The following is a 21117-nucleotide window of genomic DNA, read 5'->3' as shown; positions in this document are numbered from 1 at the left end:
TTATTACAGTTCTTTTTTAGTTACTTGAATGCTTTTGTAAATTGTCAGCCTACAACATACTATTCCATTTTTTAAGGCAATTCACACCCTGCTTTCTACGAATGTCCTACATCCATTTCCATTTTAAAGTCGACATGAACACCTGAACACAATACACAGAGGAGTGAGAACAGAGGTATTTTCGGTTGTGAAGCTGCTAGACTAGATAAGAAGGTGTGCTGTTGCTTGGAGGTCTGCCAGACAGGTAGAAGAAATAACTTTAGAAAACTTTGTGAAGCATGTAGGAAGGTTAATATGTTTGAACTTGAGAAGACTTATGTGAGGGAAACTAGAGCTAAGTGAGTTGAATGTCCAGGTGAATTCAACAGGAATCACTTGCTGATCTCAATCACATAACACAGTCTAAGAAACACTGAAGTCATATAGCCAAATTTGCCCAGTGGCCTCTGTCCATCATGGCTTCCTAATCATCCTCATATATAATTGGCTTCATCACTCTGTCTCCTCTCCACCAGTAAGCTGGTGTGTGGTGGGCGTTCTGGCGCAATATGGCTGCCGTCGCATCATCCAGGTGGATGCTGCACATTGGTGGTGGTTGAGGAGATTTCCCCCTTGTAAAGCGCTTTGAGTGCCGACAAAAGAGCTATATAAATGTAATGAATTATTATTATTATTTATTATTATAGTCAGAAGATGTGACAACTTTCAAATGTGGACCCTTGAACTGACACAAGATGCAATATATATTTAGTTATTTATATATATTTGCAATATATTAGTTTCATATAATATAGCCTATTTAAAAATATCTTAAATATAAGAGATCAAAAGAGCTAATGCCCCCTGCTGTCTGGACCAAGACAACAGGCAGTAGCCTATATAGGACTACGATCCGTTTCGCTATGACAAATGTTTCTGGGTAAGATTAACCCTTTAAGTGTCACCCCCCTTTTTTTGAATATACATGAAAATGCACTTTCTAAACTTAAATGTTTGTAACTCAAGAATGCTTTGGAATATGGATGTAAGATTGGTCTTGTTTTAAAGAAGAAAATTGGCAGATTTTTGTAGAAGTGAAATAAATTAAGAAAGTGTAACAGAAAAAAAGTTATAGAAGTTTGAGTTTATGAAAATAAAAAACAATAAAAATTTAATTATTCATATTTTATATAAAATATATTTTTTCAAAACCCTGGTGACTCTAAAACTGCACAAAAATCAAAGCCAAAAATCTGAACAAGTTGTGTTTTAAATTTTAGGTTGATATCTCAAAAAATGAGCTTTCAGTAAGATTTTGTTTGGGCGCAGTACCACACTTTTTCACTAGTTGACATTACTGCCCATATAAGGGCGCCTGTATTTCCATATATGTTTTTTCTTTATTTCTAAAACATTTTCAGACCTTTTTTTCTAAAATAATTGAACAAATGCTATCTTTTGAACTCTTGGCATGAAAACAAACTGAGGTTTCTACCATTTTTTTCATGATTTTTCATGTTCATCACTATTTCAAAATAAAGGACTGAACACCTTAGGAGTATGAAAATATTATTGTTGCAAATTGATAAATTACAGCTCCTCTGTAATATATTTTGAAAATCAGTCACCAAATATGAAAACTAGAGATTGTAAGCTTTCAAATTATATATAGTTTGTCAACCTCTTGCCTGAACACGCCCTATGACTCTGTCTCTACTGCCACCTAGTGTTCACACATTGAATGGCAGGGATGGAGTTTTAATTTCAGCAATTAAAAAAGTAGTTTTATTGGAGAACATACAGTTTCTTAATCTTGCTTGCTTAAACCTGGCATTTTGTAGCCTACTATAAATATTGTTGGCTTTGTGACGAATTATGTTCCTCTTTTTGCAAGTCAGTTTGGATATGAGGGTCTGCTGTAAATGTATCAAGGTTAATAATACCCTGTAATGATGCTTAACCCTGTAAGGTTGTGGTTATATTTTTTTATACAAAAAAAGAAAAAGTAAAAAAGGTAAAAATAAAATAAAAAGATTAGTGTATTTAGTGCATAAATTATGACAACAAATGGATTGAAAACATTTACCTAGCCTATCAAAAATGGGTTCAATAATGCGAGAGACGTGCTCTCGGGCGGAAATGGGGTGGGGGTTTTAGTATGACGAGCATATTCGATGGGAATCGCGAAAGGGAGGAGACGCAAGCAGCGCAGAACCCGGATGCTGATGCTGCTCGTGTCGGATGGGGAAAAGGAATATTGGGAGAGTGAGAGCTAGAAAACAGAGAAAGGCCCCACTGACAGAGGGACTGATATCCTTGCGGTCACCAGGCAAGCGACGCTAACGGATTAAAGCCAGGCGGTTTCAAGTGACTACGCAAACTCGAGAGAATGAGTCCGCGCGCGGTAGCCGAGGCGACGGGAGGAGAGCGAGAGAAGAAGATGCTGTGAGATGCACATAGCCAGCGCGAGCGGGAGGGAGGGGGAGAGGAGGCTCCTACGCTAGTTAAAGATGCTTGTTTTTTGACCAGGAATGTGTTCCGTACGCATAAAGCAAGGGATTTCCGCGCAAACCCTATAGTTTACAATAGCGCAATGTACACTTGACACGCACACTGTGGATTAATAGGCGGATTCATGTGACGGAAGACACTGAGGCTTTCTTTCGCGAAAGGGTGGCTGTTTTCTCCCATATTTCCGGATGTGAGGCCTGGAAGAGACCGTAGTTTATCAGGCACGGGACGCTCATCCTTCACATCTACACTTTGATTCAAATTAGACGAAACACTTTGAGAAGTCGCTGACAAAAGAAGGAGGCACTAACGTTAAATATTAGACAGAATATTATGTGTAAGGTGTCACAAACCGGATGTGCGGCTCTTCGCAGTAGATGTGGCCAAGTTTTTAATAAATAGGTCACTTCCAGTTTGACATTAACGAGAAGCTACATAAATATATATAGGCCTGTTTAAAGATAAAATACCGGCGAAAATAAACAGATGACTGAACCAATATCTAATAATCCCGTTATCTTTATCTGACTAAAATATTCATAATAATTTCACTGGTACTCACAGCGATAAGCCTATCTGATGTAGTCATATAGTGTTAGCCCATATACTGAGATATTTAATCGTGTCCCCTCACCATTCTTCCATCAGACACCACAGGCCTTCCAAATCGCAATAACCGTTGCAATTTGGCAAATAGGCTCGGCTGGTCGCGCACCCCCTGTTTATTTTTGATATTTTCCAACGGAACATGTTATCGATCGATTTCCAGGAACTTTGAGGAGACGGCAGGCAGATGTTTGGGAGTAGGCCACGGCACTGACATCACGCCTCAGCATCCCTGTGTCATCATCGCTCACCGTCTGTGATGTCTGTACGGCGGAGTTATTACGTGAGCAGGACAGGCACCAGTGGATACATTGTGAAAATACACTGATTTACCCCTTTATATAGTGACACGAAATCGCTGTCGAACGAAATGTCCAGTAAGGAGTTGTCGGGCAGTCAGGCAGCTCAGTATGTCGGGCCCTACCGACTGGAAAAGACGCTGGGGAAGGGCCAGACAGGTAAGAGCGTTAATTTCCTCTTTGGGATATCAGTAGCTACTCAGTTAATGCATTGGAATACATTCTGCTCATACTACGCGCGTCTGTTCAAGAATTAATCCATTGAAAGTTTGATTCTGCAATAATCAAAACAGTTCAGGGTTAACTTATTTCAGCTGATGAAATGAAATGAGGCACGGAAGCAAGTAAGGGCAGCGATTGAGGGAGGAAGATTATTTGATAATTTAGGAGTTTTTTTAGTCACGTGGCAGTAATTCATCCGAACAGTTTAAAAACCTGAATGTGATTGTAAGCTTGTTTTCTCATTTATTTATTAAAACTCAAAGTTATTTATTTAAGTCCAATAGTAGCTAACTAGGCTATATTAATTTTCCTATGAATGATGCCAGTTATTAGTAGGCTACTTATCCCAGCCTCCCAGGCATATAGGCCTATGTTCAATTATTCACTGTTAGGCTACTAGTTACTGTTAAGTTGCTTTTAGTTCTACTATCCTATTAGAGACAAATATATTCCTTTGTTACTTGGAACAAATTGCAAATATGAACAGTAGCCTATGTACTGCTGTTTTTAGGATATCAATAGTGTTTTTAGTAGTACTGCATTTTTTTCAGGTTTAATAAGAATTTGTAAGTGAGTGTTGATTAAAATTGTGCAGTGTGCAGTCTGAATGTTGTTGCTGTTATACGCGACCGACTTTTCAGTTTCTGAAATCTCATCTGGATTTTAATGTTGTCCACTTTTGGAATGCATCTAATGAAGAATGTCCGTCTGTGTTCTTCTTGCAGGTCTGGTGAAGTTAGGAGTTCACTGTATCACAGGACAGAAGGTGGCCATAAAAATTGTTAACAGAGAAAAGCTATCAGAGTCTGTTCTTATGAAAGTAAGTTTTGCGTACAAAGATTTTACAAAAATGGAAAAATCTAAAAGTTCCAGTTTTTCCAAGTCATGCTTATGCAGCCTTTTCCTGTTTACGATTGCTCTTCAATAACACAGCAGCTGCATAACTCCAACTGCTTTATTGACCACAGTTTGTGCTGCATCTGTCCTAATGTTCTGTGCTAAAGAAATGCAAGACTCTCCCCGTTCAGTCATTTTTGTCCATGTCTACTCTTGTCAGACACGGTGTTCTTTTACGGAAGCAATACAATCGTTTTTAAATCAATAAACTACTTTTTAAATAAATATTTTGTGTCAAATTATTGATTTATTTGGTAGGTAGCCATGTAATAAGCGGGATAATGTATAGCAAGGCGATTGTTATAGTGAATACAACACCGACAGGCTGATTCAAGTCCCGATCAGCCTGTCGGTGTTGTATTCACTATAACAACCGCCTCGCTATACATTATCCCTTAGGCTACTTATTTCACACCTAATTTAGAGTGATCATCTTGCTTGGTCTTTTCCTACATTAAAGTTGCTCCTTTCTCTATTCAACCCTCATTCAATGTCCCTCACTCTCCCTGTTTCTGCAGGTGGAGAGAGAGATAGCTATTCTTAAACTAATAGAGCACCCTCATGTCCTAAAACTGTATGATGTGTACGAGAATAACAAATATCTGTAAGTACTGCTCTGTTTCTCCACACATCTGAAGCATGCCTGGTCTTGTCTTGTCTAGACTTACATCCTGCATTCTGTGATGGTGTGCCTGTGTGGACAACTTCATGTGCATCTATCTCTGTGCATATGTTTCATAAATGTCTTTCTCTCAGGTATCTAGTGCTGGAACATGTATCTGGTGGGGAGCTATTTGACTACCTGGTAAAGAAAGGCAGATTGACCCCTAAAGAAGCTCGAAAGTTCTTCAGACAAATCATATCTGCTCTAGACTTCTGTCACAGTCACTCAATATGGTAAATGTCTCTTTATTTCTTTTTTATGTGCTGCATACACAAGTTCCTTTATAGGCATATGTTTTCATAATATTTTTGCATAATCAGCATTCTGTAGCAAATGTTGCAACTTTAAGACAATGTGGTTGTGTGTTGAGATGAGAACTTGTGGCCAAGTGAAGTAGACTAAATTGACTAGATTTAGTTTCATATATGTGTGTGCCAGTTTGTATACACATATATTATATACATATAAGTTTTTTTCTTTTTCTAATCAGCAAGGATGCATTAAATTGATCAAAAGTGACAGCAATGACATTTAAAGTTACAAAATATTTATATTTCAAATAATCCTGAAAAAATGCATTACAGTTTCGACAAAAACATTAAGTAGCACAACAGTTTTTAACATTGATAATAATAAGAAGTGTTTCTTGACAAATCATCATAGAATGATTTCTGAAGGATCATGTGACACTGAAGACTGGAGTAATGCTTCTGAAAATTCAACTTTGTCATCACAAGAATAAATAATATTTTAAAATTTTATTAAAATAAAAAACAGTTATTTTAAAATGGAATAATTTTCTTCAATATTACTGTTTTGACAAAATAAATGTGAGCAAGTATAAGAGACTTCTTTCAAAAACAAAACTTTTGAACACTAGTGTTCATAGTTTCCAAGGTTTTTGTTTGCATGTTGAGCGTCCTCTTTGTATCAAACAAACAAACAAACAAACAAACAAACAAACAAACTGATAACGTATTACAAAATATAATTTATTCTTTTAACATACTGCAGTGTGTACAACTCAATCAATTAATTGTTCTCATACTGTAAAGAAATTCTGGTTTCAGATACTTCAGGAAGAACATTACAGTTGACAAAAATATACTACAATGCTGTCATTACCTTTATTTACCAGCCACAGAGATCTTAAACCTGAAAACCTCCTGCTGGATGAGAAGAATAATATCAGGATTGCTGACTTCGGCATGGCCTCCCTACAGGTTGGGGACAGCCTGCTGGAGACCAGCTGTGGGTCAGTACAGTTTGTGTTTATGTGCTTTTAATTCTGTGCTGTTAAAAATGAAGTATTAATGCTCTGTGTTATATATCTGCAGATCACCCCATTATGCATGTCCTGAGGTCATCAGGGTAAGGATGATGCTCTTAGAGCATAAGCACCATATGTTTTAATGTATAAGTCTCATAGATTCAAATCTAATAAAACAACCAGTGCTTATTTGTACTTTGTGTTCCTTTTTATTTACAGGGAGAGAAATACGATGGACGTCGGGCAGATGTATGGAGCTGTGGGGTTATTCTCTTTGCTCTGTTGGTGGTGAGAAGCTTGCTCCATCTTATATTTGTCATTTTTGATATTTCTCCGGCTTTTAATATCTTCTTTACTGGTCCTTAGCAACTTATCCAAAATATTAGTGGTCAAGGAAATAAGCATAGTAAAATAAGTGTCTCAAAATTGCTAGCTCTCGGTTGCTCTCAGAATTGTGTGTGAAATGTAACATCTCACCTCACAGGGAGCGTTGCCCTTTGACCATGATAACCTGCGACAGCTGTTGGAGAAGGTGAAGAGTGGAGTATTTCACATGCCTCACTTCATTCCTCCAGACTGCCAGGCTCTCCTCCGTGGCATGATTGAGGTCAACCCTGAGAAACGCCTCACGGTATAGAACATGCACAGTGCACCTTTTTTTATATACACTTATAGGGCCCTATCTTGCACCCAGTGCAATTGACTTTGTACACCGACGCATGTATCATTCCTATTTTGCACCCGCGCACAGCGGACTTTTCCCTCCACAGACGCACGTCGGTAAATTAGCGGTTCAGCGAAAAGAGGTGGCGTGTTCCGCGCGCAAACTTTCCCTGCTGCTATTTTGGAGTTTAAAAAAACACGGGTTAATAAAGGCCTTCTGAAGTGAAGCGATGCGTTTGAAATATCCATATTTAAAACTTTATGGACTAAAATAACTAGCATAAGGCAGACGGCCTAAGCAAGTCGACCTACGCTAAAAGAGTAACACTTGACGATGTAGGATGTAGGAGTAGCGGAAGCTTTGACGCCTCCCGCGGTTCAAACAAATAGGGCTGGTCAACAAACTCAACAAACAAACTTCCAACATTTCTCTTTAAAAATTGTCGTTTTAGACTTATAATTCGTGACTGGTGTTTTGTTTTGCTCTATCCTCTGTGCTTCCACGTTCGTCATTATGTTGTGCGTCAAGTTCAAGTGTTACTCTTTCGGCGTAAATCGGTGCGTACTGCTGCCTGCCAGAAGCTCGTTATTTTAGTCGATAAAGTTTTGAATATGGATATTTTTCATACACTAATGCATCGCTTCACTTCAAAAGGCCTTTATTAACCCGCCAGAGGCATGTTGAGCACTTTTATCATGAATGGATGCACTTTAATGGACTTACAAAAAAATATACCCATTGACTCACATAATGCTTGGACGAGCCAGGATTTTTTTTTATATAACTCTTTGTCTGAAAGAAGAATGTCATATGCACCTAGGATGACTAAGTATGGCTAATTTCATTTTGGGGTGAACTATCCCTTTAAGTGAATTGAATATGCCAAATTGGCCATAGTGTGTGTGAGTGTGAGTGTGCGTTTGGTAGGGCATCCGGCATAACACCTGTGCCGATGAAGCAAACTAGAGGACCATCCAAATGAGCGGGACTTATACTAGGAAAATATATACCAATGTTGAAATATATATCAATGCATATTTGTCAGGATGAATTGAAAGTCAACAGTATTTATTTAAAATAGAAATAATTTATAAAATTATCAATTTAATGCATCCTTGCAGAATAAATGTATTAATTTCTTAGTGTACTGCCAAGGCATATTTATGATATTTCTTGTTTTTTTTCTTTTCTCAGTTGGAAGAAATACAAAAGCACCCTTGGTATCAGTAAGTATCACGTGAGCTATCTTGAATAGTTTACAAAAGAAAATTCTGTCGTCATTTACTCACCATTTGCTGTATTTTTCCATCGAATACAAAAGGAGAAATCATAGAACACAAGATGCAAAAAGTGCTACTGGGGTATAGAGTCCATATCTCGGTTCTCTTTGGATGCGGGAATTTATAAAAAAATATAAAAAGCCTTTATTTATTTATGGCTATAGCATTTAAACCAAAATCTTTGAGCAGCTTTTGTTCACACATAAACAGTTGTGTGACAAACAATAGTATGTTTGTCAAGCTCCACAATGTTCTTTGTAACATAGAATTTTTGGTATTGACCTAAATTTTGTGTCAAGAACCTAAAATCATTAAACATCATAGGTTCTCAAATGTCTCGTGATAAAACATCATTGCCATATTTAGGAGCAGAAATAACATCTTAAATTTGGGTCTGCTCATATGCTCTCATATTTTTGAAGATATGGAATAGCACAAGTCATAAGAACCACTGTTCAGGTCTTTTCTTTGTCTGCAAAAGCTCTTATGCGTCCCACAGAACTATTCCAATAAAATTAGATTTTCTTTTTTTGTGTTGTTGTGTGTCTTTCTGTCTCAGAGGGGGCAGGAATGAGCCGTGTCCAGAGCAGCCACCCCCGAGGCGTGTGTGTGTGAAGAGGATTCTGTCTCTTACAGATCTGGACCCTGATGTTCTGGAGAGCATGCATTCCCTGGGCTGCTTCAGAGACCGTGTCAAGCTCACCAGAGACCTGCAGTGTGAAGAGTGAGTCTGAACTTCTGTGTCTGTGCGCTCAAGACATTTCAGCCTGTTTTTCAGAAAAGAATCTGCTTGTTATGTCGCAATGTAAGGAATGCTGTTTCTGAGTCCAAGCCTCTACTGATTTCACTTGAATACTATCTCAAGATCCATTTATTAGCATTACATTTCAGCTATGTATTTAAAAACATACGGTGTATGTACACTGCAGTCTCCGTATTTTAACGATATATAAAAGATGAATCACTGTCTGGCCATCTAGTATTTTGGTATGTAGATAAAGGTTAGGATCATGATTTTCTCTATGGTATTGGCATCTGATGATGGTGACGCGTCAGACTAAACAAGTGGATAGTGCACAACCATAACATTTTAAACAAGATCAAACTGACCTTAAAGTCACAATCCTTATTTCTTATGGATTATTGCATTGTTTATTATAAATGATTTATCCCCGCACATCATTATTTTATTTTTAGTTCTACACAACCGCCCTACATTTTGTTCTTGTACGATAAGCCATTTCACTTGGATATACGTCACAATAGGGATGAAAAGTTTATCGCAACTTCTGTTTCATGCTGACTTTAAAGGAATAGCTCACCCAAAAATCATTCACTCATTCTAATCCTGGATGACTTACTTTCTTCTGTGAAAGAAGATATTTTAAAGAATCATTTTGTCGATACAATGAACATCATTTGACTTCTGACTTGCATCTCTCTCTTCCCAGAGAAAACCAGGAGAAGTTGATCTATTACCTTCTGTTGGACAGAAAAGAGCGCTACCCTAGTTATGAAGATGAACATCTTCCCCCCAGAAATGATATTGGTGAGTGCATATTTGGAGTTCAGGTTTGTATGTGTTGCTGTCACGTCCAAAGGTAGTCATTGAACACCATGAGAATAGTTGGTAACCTAGAAAGCATGCTGGTGCTTTATGCCTGAAAGTAAGCCAGTTTCATTTAAGGGCTCTAAGGCAAAACGTGATTTGTAAATGTAACATATTGAGGGCTTGTTCCCCGAAATAACCAGCAGATCAAGACCAGACCAGGCCTAAAAAGAGATTTCAAGGTGGAGAATCATCATCATTAAGAGCTTGACAGGGGAGTCGGAACACATGGTTGTTTTAGGGCGTTGTAGTAGGTGGGAGAACAGGTGCTGCCGGTTGGATCAGAGCGGGACTTTCCTAATGTTTGCTGAGAAAAAGTTGTCAATCTGGAATCTATGCTGACATGATTTTTCACATTTACCAAATACTGGAATAACGTTTGTTTTAGATGATTATTATTTTAAAGGAGTGTCTCTCCCTGATAGGGCTGCACAAAAACATTTGAAATAAAATTTGAAATAAGTTTGAAATAATCAAAATAAATCTTAAGTCGTTTATAAGGTGCACTGAGAACAGCGGCAGAATAACTTTTTTTTTCATGTAATGTAAACATGACAAGTAACTAATATATATATATATATATTACTATTCAAATATTACCATTGTAATCTAAAATTAAAAGCTATTAATAATAATAATGTATTATTATTATTTACATACATTTTGGAAAAAATAAAAACTTGTGAATGTAAAGCGGTTATTTCAATGTTTGGTAAGTTTTTGGTACAATGTGAGGTGATTCTTTTGATGAGTATACTCAACTGCACACCCTTAAAGTGTAACTATTTATTTTGGCAGCAGAGTCCAAACACAAATTAAAAAAGTAATTAACTTGTGATTTTGTAGTTTTTGCACACCCTATTTCATTGTGATTTAAAATCTTTTTGTTCTTTTTGCCTTAATATCTAAGCTGCAGCAAATTGTAAGATGCTCATTGTTTTTATATAGCAGTTGTCACATTGTTTGCAGCAAGGAGAGTTGAGAGGCAGGATCTAATTCAGCAGTCCCTTTATTTTTACTATATAAACAAAATAACAGATGTGCAGGAGAAGATAAATCGTGCAGCTCTACTGCCTGACTAATAATACCTTACTGTCCATCATCTCATGCCATGACTCGTCTCTCATAGAGGCCATGTTGTTTGCATATACTATTTGCCCTGTTGCTTAGAAGCTCTGTCTCTCACCAACACACTGAAAAGGACTTCTTTTTCAGCTTCTATGCTTATTTCCCTCCTAACTGTAATACAGATAATCTCTGCTGCATTGCAGTTGTATATTTTATATATAGTTATATATAAAAAACAAACAAACCTTAGATTCCTTCTTGGATATAGTAAGGTTTGTAATGTGACTTGTTCATGAAGTGTACACAGTAGATGTTTGTGTTACAGTGGGTGTTGTGTGTGTTGTGGTTGTGTGATCAGATCCTCCCCGTAAGCGGGTGGACTCGCCCATGCTGACCCGTCATGGGCGCTGTCGACCGGAGAGAAAGAGTCTGGAGGTACTGAGTGTGACAGAGCAGGGCTCTCCAACACCTCCCCGCAGAGCACTGGATACCTCTGCACATAGCCAGAGGTACATGCAAACTGTTTAAGAGAACTTTGTATAAACATTCATCTGAAAGTCAAGCTTGATGTGCCCCACAAGCATCCTCTGTACAATTTCAAGTGCCTTCCAAAAAATGTGCAGGTAAAACCTTAAGGGGCGAACTCACAAATGAGTTGCACCACTTTTGAGTATGATATTTTAATGAAGATTTGTGTCTTATTCAGTAATCAAGCACAATCCAGAATAAATATGCTGAAATAGCTAAATTAAGTATTTAAATGAAGTTCCTCTACTGTTATTTTTTCAAAACTAACATGCATCATTTCTATGTAAATTAGGCTAATTATAGATGGCACCTTATTTCGTAATTTAATTTAAAAGATACTTGTGTACATGTTGTATTGATCAGTGATAATGACAACAGTAAAGGGCATTTTTCACGGTACGCTGTAGGCAACTATTTTTTTTATACAATCTTATATTTTCTTCCATGGTGTTTTTTTGACCACAAAAGCTAAATTCTGGTTGTGAATCAATTAATCTCTGATTGGACTATGAGACATGGCCTGTGGGAAAAAATATTTTATGATGTTTGCGGCATCCCCTTCCTGTTGCTAGCCACGTCTCTCATGTGCCCTCATTATAATGTGTAATAAGGAGTTCCCAGCACATGAATGACCAAGCGAAGTCATGGGAAGTAGGAAACTTACAAATCTAGATGACACCTGAGTTGCCGAATTGTGACGTTAGAAGGGGTGTGTTGATTTCAACATGGTGAACTGAATACAAAACATTAATATAGAAGATAATATAAACCACAATATATAAATAGAGATCATTGAGTGGATGCAAGCCTGTTGTGAATGGTGTAAAGTTAACTATTCCTTTCACAGATATACGCATTTCTAGTGTCGATAAAAGTCTAAGTAAATAAACATATCCATGAACATAAAGGGATGTGTGATTGATATGTCCTGGTGTTCTGACAGGTCTCGGTCAGTTAGCGGAGCTTCAACCGGCCTCTCATCCAGTCCCCTCAGCAGTCCTCGAGTAAGTTACTCCACTCTTATATTGGATTAGAAGTAAAATTCATCTATGCAGTCCTCAATTTACAATGGTAAAAAGTATTGTGCTTGTTGTTGTTATTGTGGTAGCAAAGCTGAATTGCTCTTTTTATGTTCATCTACCTCATACTGTCCTCATACTGGAGTCATTATTCACACCAAAAACATGCACACACTCACACAAATATATTTAGCTTGTATTAACCTGCATTTTGCACATTAATAAATGTCCTAACAATTGTTTACTAATTTATACTAGATTTCACATGCCTTTCAAAGCGCTATGCATCATTTTCCTAACTCTTCTCAGTTGAATTATAATGTTAATAATAATCATATACCATAGCTTTCATTAACGCTCATGACCATTGCTGTGTCCATCTCTCCATTTCCTCTTTCCCTCTCCATCCTTCTATCCTTTCTCTTCCTACCTGTCAGAGCCCAGTTTTCACTTTCAGCCAAACTGAAGTCACCAATGCTTCCACCGCCCAGTCTAAAGACCCCAAAGCAGGAAGTTCCACCACACCCCGGGCGTCCCAACGCGTGCCTGAACAAAAAACGCAGACCCTACCCTCAAAAGCAGCGTCTGACCGTCCCCACCTGCAGTCTATGAAGTCCCTCCCCCTGCAGACTCCTCCGTCTCCTTCGCCTTCCCCCTCTCCGCTCCTGTCCCCTCGCTTCTTCTTCCCTGCTCCTTCTGTCCTGAAGTCTGTCACTAAGACCATCTATCCTAACTCTGCCCATGTGTCGCAGGTCACCCCGCAGGGCTCCCCACTCCCCACCCCTCTGGGGACCCCTGTGCACCATCCCCAGCACCCCCCACCCACCCCGCCCTCCTCCTCCTCCTCTTCTTCCTCCTCACGAGCTGAAGGGGGTGGTGGTGGTGTGGGTGGTGGTTCCCTGTCCCTAACCCCACCCTCCAGTCCTGGGGGAAGTGGTGGAATGGCTGCCAGTAGTTCAGCCCACTGGAGGACACGCCTCAATTCCTTCAAGAACAACCTTCTAGGATCGCCACGGTTCCACCGCCGAAGGCTACAGGGTGAGAGAAGCGTCAACCGACATCTTATTATTGTTAATCAATCAAACATCATTGAAAGTCAAACATCACTGTACATTTTTTGGATTTTCATGTTTGTTTCAATAGTTCCTACATCAGAAGACATGTCCAGTTTAACTCCAGAGTCCAGCCCAGAGTGAGTATTTAGAGGAATAAATAAATACATTTACATTTAGTTGTATAGCCATTACTGGATATTGTTCATGTTTATTTCCTGTATTTTTCCCTTTGCCATTACGTAACAGTAAATTGTTAACTAAAACTATTAAAAATGGTTTTCACTCATTTAAATTAAGCAGAAAAAAAAATATTAGCTGAAAAACTGTTGCCTTAGCAACTAACTGAAATAAAATATGTTTGTTGAAGTACTAAAATTACTAAAACTGAAATAAAAATAAACAGCTGAAGTTAAATAACTTCAGAATATTAATAAATACTATAATAATACATAAATAACACTGTACATCGCAATGTTGTGATTCCTTAATTCACTTGCAAAATTTAAAATGACTTATTTTAGCTTTTTGTTTAATTTTACAATTATTACACAAAATAGAATTTTAATATCTGCCATTTTAAATCAGTTTAATTTTGAAATTAATTTTGGCAATGAATTTTTAAATAATATCTTTAATTCAAAGATGGGGTTTTAATTTTGTGGCAGACGGGGTATAATAATACATAATAATAATAATAAAGGAATTAAATAATTCAATGATTAAAAGTGTTGAACTGACCCTCATTTGTGAAGCAGTGAAAAATGATTTACACAAATATATAACATTTTAACTAATTTATCCGGGACATTTTCTTCATAAATTAAATTCAACTACGGTGTCCTCAGTGGCAGATGCCAGTAGTCTATGGAGACTCTTATGTTCGTTAGTACATTCAATAACAGAACATTTGTAATGTTGTTTTGGCGCAGACATTGTATATCTTCAGCTGCTACAGTGAGGAAACAGAAATGGCGGACTGCTGCGGCTCACTCAGGGCAGTATCTATGCTAACAGCCAGTCACCAGTTGTCACCAGCCATGGGCGGGGCTTCCCCCTACTCTTACGTAAATCTGGAACCTGCTCTTTTGGAGAGACTGTCTATGATTTATGGGGATGATAAAAATTGGGTGGATTTTTACCATGATAGGCTGGTTGTTTACACACACTGTGGACACACGTCTGTGTTCAAACACCTTATAAAAGTGAATTTTGCATAATAGATCCCCTTTAAGGGAATAAACAAATAAGGATTGTAAAAGAAGTTCTATCTAGGTCTAATTGAAAACACTTCTTGTCTCGTCACATCCAGTTATGAATTACATGAATCCTAATCGCTTATTTTCAATTCAAAACGGTTAAATTTCATGAAAAGTTGAGTAGTTTGCATTACTAGATAGTCTGTCTGTCGGTTGCTGAACATTTCTATCGTAAAACAGTTGTCTAATGCTTACATCTACTTAAATCTTTCCACAAAGTCTCGTTGCATTGTGACAGTGGCAGTGAGACCCGCTTTCTTTTAGATGATTGGCCATCTCGATTATTTTGACATTGACTAACGCTGTTAGACAGCGGAGGCAGGGCAGCCTAAAAATTTAACTGTTAAAACTTTTTGTCATCCTACCCACAACAAGCTTCACTCATTCTTCACTAAAATGATAAGATATGAATTCTATCATTTAAAAAAATGTTTTATTCATACAAAATCATTGGCTTTGGTCTGGGGTTGGCAGTGCCAACTCCGCCTATGCTTTAATTCTACATGTGCTATAACTTCAATGATGATACAGCAACAACCTGCTCCTATGATTCAGTATGTTTGTTTTGAAGACTTTTCAGCATATTTTGCTGCTTTTCCCTGAGCATGTATAATTCTAGGAATGAAGACAGACAAGACTTATGGTGACAGTATTATTTGTGCACTTGCAGAATAAGCTTCTGTCTTATCTTTTCAAACACTACCAAATAACGAAATCCATTAATGATGCTATAATGTCTCTAATGTGTATTCTGTGTGCGATGAGAGCCATGAAACAGTAGCAATAATGTGTACTATCTGTGTTATGTGTATTTACCTGCATATATCTGTATCTTTTGCTATAGGCTAGCAAAGAAGTCGTGGTTTGGAAATTTCATCAGTCTGGAGAGGGAAGAGCAAATTTTTGTGGTGATCAGAGACAAACCACTAAGCTCTATCAAGGCCGACATTGTCCATGCCTTTCTATCAGTTAGTATCTTTTTAGGATCCCCCCCCCCTCTTTCTCTTCAGATCTGCTTTGTTCATTCTTTTTTGAAGATTCAAACTTTGATGTATGTCTCTGTTCTCTTCTAGATTCCCTCCCTGAGTCACAGTGTCATCTCTCAGACAAGTTTCCGGGCGGAGTACAAGTCCTCTGGAGGTCCGTCTGTCTTCCAGAAGCCTGTCAAATTTCAGGTTGACATCGCTTTCTCTGAAGGAGAGAGAGAACGAGAGAGGGAGAAAGAGAGAGAAAAGGAGGGAAGGAGGGAGTCTGGCATCTACAGCGTCACCTTCACCCTATTATCAGGTATTTAAAAAGACGAGAGAGCCTGTGTCATGTGTCTGCATGTGCTGTAATTTCTACAAATGTGATAATATTGTTTTGCAGGTCCTAGTCGCAGGTTTAAAAGAGTGGTAGAGACTATTCAAGCTCAGCTTCTCAGTACACATGACCAGCCCTCTGTGCAGGCGCTTTCAGGTGAATGTACCACAACTACACCTCCATCTAACAACATGCACTCATTCACAAAACATTAAGGGGCAGTTTCACAGACAGAGCTTAGATTAAGCCAGGATTAGGCCTTTGTTCAATTAGGACATTTAAGTAGCTTTTATAAACGTGTCTTAGAAAAAAAAAAAACCATTACTGGTTTGCATCTTGAGACCAAACAATGGCACTGACATTGCAAGTTACTTTCAGTTAAAACAACTCAAACATGCATTTTAGTCTAGGACTAGCGTAAGCCTCGTCTGTGAAACCAGGGCAATATAATACATTAATTTATTTTGATTAGTTTTTACTTCAGGTTTTTTCCCCATTTTATTTTATTTACATTTTTGTATTTTAAAGTGCATCAGTTTTTACTTAATCAGGGCTAGTTTCGGTTTATTTTTTATTTTATTTTTCATATTTTATGGGAGTCAAAGTTAATGTGCTGATGTTACATTATAATAAAGATGATGATACAGAGAGTGTAGCAGATCATATTAACATGTTTACTTTATTAAAATAAAACAAAAGAGTGACATCCAACACAAAACCAAAAGGAAACGGTGTTCTCTAAACAGCCAAAACAAGACAATGAACTGAGAGAAGTGAAGGCATTATATACACAAGATAATTAAACTCAATATGAAACAGATGTGAACTAATCAATGAAACAATAATAATAAATATATATTGTGACATTTACATGCATAATGGAGGTGAAATGTGAAGGTCTCACATTTTATGCTATACTAAGTATAAGAAACTATAGTTAATTCTAGATTTTTTTTTCTGTTATTTGAATTTCTATCAGTGAAATGTGAAACTTTTGATAATACACCATTTATCAAAATCTAAACCTAAAATGAATTAAATTAGTTTTATATTTGAATGAACAAAAATGTTTTCAACCACTAGCACACTCCCACCCTGATGTTTTATTTTCTTCTCCCAGATGAGAAAAATGGGCTTTCGTCTCGCCCACCCAGCACACCGACCCGTCAGAACTCTCATCGCTCCGAGGACGGAGGTGATCGCGGTGAGCGGGCAGAACGCAGCGATCGAGGAGAAGGGAGCAGTATTGGCGGTAGTGCGAGTGTTCTACAAAGGAAGGGGTCTGGCAAGGATAAAACTCGCCTCCTTTCCTCAAATGGGACCCAGTCTCAGCCCTAAGTGAACTAATCAGACGTACTATTGAGTGGGTGGGGACAAACCCCTCCTTTGATTCCCCCCAGACACGACTCCCTCAAAGTCCATCTGCTCAGTACACAACAATAGGTATACTCAGCCCTGATTTTCACATCACTTGCAGAAACCCTGGGATCCAACTGCGACAGAACAGTCAGGAGTCTATCCACATGGAAGTGTTCTTAAATGCAAACATTCATCTGAAGAACAAAAAAATTTCAAGGATTTGAAAAGTGAAAACGAGATGTATCGCTGAATATAAACCCTAGCTACAAATTATTTCGTACACAACAAAAAAGGAGTTTGACATCAATGGTCATATCAAGTGATCTTATGGCAACAAACTACAAACCGAGGAACAAACACCAAGTGGGACAGGAAAGAATGTCTCCCAAACTTATCATCATCATCATCATTATCATAATCATCATCATTATCATAAGCAAAATCGAGCTGCTTGAGGTAGATAAAAGCAAACAGAACAGGAAAAAAGTGGGAAGTTCTTCATTCTTATTACCACATGGAGCACAAAAAAGGATTTCTAAAACACTGTGTAAAGAAAAGAGTAGGATTTTTTTCTTTTTTTAGGATGAGAATCTAAATTTTGTAACCCAAAATGCTACTATAGTCCTATGTGACTATAGCTTCATGAGATGAGATGTTAAGAGTGAAAGAGATGGGCTGTTAAACACTGATCCGTGTAGATCCTTAAGTCTCTGATATGTTGTAGATCCAAAATCAGTCAGTGTCAGATATGCAGTGGAGAGCGGCCCACTGGAAGCTGCTTTTGGAAACTGTAAAGATTGGGCTGTTGTACGTCATTGTTCTCAGAGTATCTCAGATTCACCCGACTCACTAAGCAGGGCACAGAGGGATGAGCAGGCATCTTGATTTCCTATGACATGTTCACACAGAGACCGAACAAGAGGAACAAAATAGCCACAGTCACTCTCTTGTGTCATATAAAGCCTTCACCATCTTCTCATGTGATGCCTAGTAGAACTTCCATAAGTGGAAGTCCAACAAAGTCTTTTTTTTGTTTCCTCTTTTATATTTATATTATATTTTTGAGCTGAAATGTTTCCATTTTTTTTTTAAAGTGAATGTCAAAAAACAAAAATATTAATATTTACATTATTTATTTATTTATTTATTTATTTATTACTGTTCAGGCTGGTCAAGATAAAATGACGAGAGGAATAATTAGCAATTTCGAATATGGCTGTAAAACTTCCTATTTGTATTTGTTGTATGGTGCAAATGTCCTTTCAAAAACCATTTCAACTGCCTAATTTTCTCCATCTCATTTTCATTTCATTTTGATAAAAAAAAGAAGCAAACTCACAAAGGAGTAAACTGGAGAACAACAACCAAGCAATGACTCCATGCCTTGGATGTCTCCCACGGGGAAAAGATTTCAGAACCCTTAAGGTTGTATGACGTAAAGACTGAAGTGAACCTTATGGAAGCAGAGGAACAAAATAGAGGGAACAAGAAGGAGGCCCTCTCTGTTTTCTCTCTTTTCGAATGTTACCCAGACAAGAGCCCAAAGTTTCGGACTCGTGCGTACTGGGCCAGCCCTTTGTACGAAATGCGAGCAGTATTTTGTCTTTTTTCACACATGCACACACACAGACACAAGAAGACTCTCCTTCTCAAAACTGACTATATGAAACAAAATGAATGATAACTGGACTTTGAAACTGGAATGCACTGTCCTAAAAAGAGAATTGTATTCAAACAAATAGTTGTCCCTTTCCTCGCCCACCCACGGGAATCAGTGAAGTGCTCTCTTAAGTGCAGACTCAGGATCAGAGGGGCTTTTTAGCTCATTACGTTTGTGAATGAGGGGAACCTGATCCTGAATACCCACTTAAAAGCTCTTTCGCCAATGAGCCTCTGCCCTGAAGCCCAGAATTTGACCGTAATGCTCCTCTCTCTCTCTTTCTTTCTCTCTTTCTCTCTCTCATCCACTCTTTTCCTGACGCAAGGAGCACTAAATGTAAAGCAAGGTTTTTGCTCTGGTCCTCCCTCTGCCACCGTCCCGCAGCCTTCACGTCCACTCTTGCCCAAAAATAGCATAGTGGAAATACAAATACACTGAGCTTCGGACTGTGTAGTCATCAAGCAGCTCGTGCAACACCATGAATTGAGTTTGAATAGCACATTAAATATATATCACTACTGTTGAATGTTCAGGAGCATTGTTCATTAGATATAATAAGGGGTATGTTCTTATTTTACATTCCAAATGCCTTAAATCCACATATACAAAACTGTCAGCATGTGCGCTCTCAAACATGACCAATCACCTGCAGAGGCAGAGGAAATGCCAGAGCAAAATCCTGAAGATGTTCTATGTTCAATTCTGTTAGTTCTCAGGCAGGGTAAGTCTGGGAGTGTGCAAATACAGGCTGTCTGGACACCAGCTCTGAGTGAATGTGAAATACACTCCAAACACTTTCTCTGTGTTCATGACACCCTCCTGCTCTATGTCTGTCCCTTCCTCTTCCCCACATTATGCACAGAATGATATTCTGTTTTTGTTACTCGCCTTACTCATACAGCACACATATCACATTTCATATGTATTGTTAGTCTTCACTTATTTACCATACATTATATACCTCATCATGCTCCTGTCCCCCAATCATAGAATTATACTTTAGACCACCCCTTTCATCTTCTCTCATTATATACATATGTCCTGCCTGCCCCCAATGTATGCTCACCCCCCCCCCCCCCCCCATCTCTGTTCATTGTAAACAGAAAATATTACTCGTATCATTCTTTATCCATTCTATATTCACCTGAGGATTATTGATTATCTTTATCGTCATAACTGATTACTCCTCTTAAGATTGTAAAGCTGTACTCTTTCTTCCCCATTGCGCACAGTAGGAAAAAAAAAAATCATAAGAAATGCAAGTCATTAAATTGGAGTGAAAAAAATAATGACAAGAAAATAAATGTCTGTGTTATAATTTAAAAAATGAAAGTGCACTATTATTGCCTGTGATAAAGAACAATAAACAATACAAAAACTAGTTTGTGCCATTGTTTTTTTTTTGTTAGTTGTGCAACTTGCTTTATATTGCAAAGAAGAAACAGCACCGCAAGAACATAAAATGAAAAGAAAAGGTACAAATACAAACAAGTAAATGAAGGACACAAGATAATATCATAGTCCTTAAGAAATCTATTATACTTATGAGTTTAAGAGATTTTACTGTAGGCTACAGGCTAATCTAGGCAAAGTGTTAATATATGTTCTTGTAAATAAAAATTTGCAATGCAAAACAAAGATATTAGTATAAAGCAACAATTTGCAAAAGGTTTAAATCTCATTTGATAAAAAGAGATATGAAAAATTATCCCAAATAGAATGCATCTATTTGTATTGATAAAAAAAAAAAATGAAGAAAAGATTCTACCTCAGGTTTACAGAAGTTTGGAAGCATCGGTAAGAATAGTATTTTGGGAGCAAATTGGATTGATATGAGTATCTGAAGATTTATATAGATATTCTGTTCGA

General features: G+C 37.7%; 1 protein-coding gene across 5 annotated transcripts; it reads left to right on the top strand.

Annotated features, from left to right (window-relative positions):
- Window positions 1-2178: 2178 nt before the first annotated feature.
- On the top strand, window positions 2179-20608 carry brsk1b (BR serine/threonine kinase 1b). 5 transcript variants are annotated; one of them, XM_079601394.1, is made up of 19 exons: window positions 2179-3554; window positions 4343-4437; window positions 5033-5118; window positions 5271-5411; window positions 6317-6433; window positions 6516-6549; window positions 6668-6736; window positions 6933-7079; window positions 8307-8338; window positions 8952-9116; window positions 9844-9941; window positions 11428-11578; window positions 12541-12601; window positions 13369-13654; window positions 13760-13808; window positions 15772-15895; window positions 16001-16214; window positions 16296-16385; window positions 17350-20608. In XM_079601394.1, the coding sequence occupies exons 1-19, from the start codon at window positions 3467-3469 to the stop codon at window positions 17565-17567; spliced, it is 2265 nt and encodes a 754-aa protein (XP_079457520.1). In that variant the 5' UTR covers window positions 2179-3466; the 3' UTR covers window positions 17568-20608. The 5 variants fall into 5 exon arrangements, 4 of the variants coding, with proteins under 4 accessions (XP_079457520.1, XP_079457519.1, XP_079457517.1 ...); XM_079601393.1 differs by having other exon boundaries at window positions 13054-13654; XM_079601391.1 differs by having other exon boundaries at window positions 2196-2308; window positions 3260-3554; window positions 13054-13808.
- The last annotated feature ends 509 nt before the right edge of the window (window positions 20609-21117 follow it).

Source organism: Phoxinus phoxinus (genome assembly GCF_949152265.1).
Source record: "Phoxinus phoxinus genome assembly, chromosome: 1".
Taxonomy (NCBI): Eukaryota; Metazoa; Chordata; class Actinopteri; order Cypriniformes; family Leuciscidae; genus Phoxinus; species Phoxinus phoxinus.
Note: the sequence above shows the minus strand (reverse complement) of the source record. Positions and strands in the feature narration are given on the sequence as shown.

Coding starts and splice junctions, on each gene's coding strand:
- brsk1b (XM_079601391.1), top strand. CDS start 3,467: ATGTCCAGTAAGGAGTTGTCGGGCAGTCAGGCAGCTCAGTATGTCGGG. Junction 6,737..6,932: donor TTCTCTTTGCTCTGTTGGTG/GTGAGAAGCTTG, acceptor CTCACCTCACAG/GGAGCGTTGCCCTTTGACCA. Junction 16,386..17,349: donor CTCTGTGCAGGCGCTTTCAG/GTGAATGTACCA, acceptor TTCTTCTCCCAG/ATGAGAAAAATGGGCTTTCG.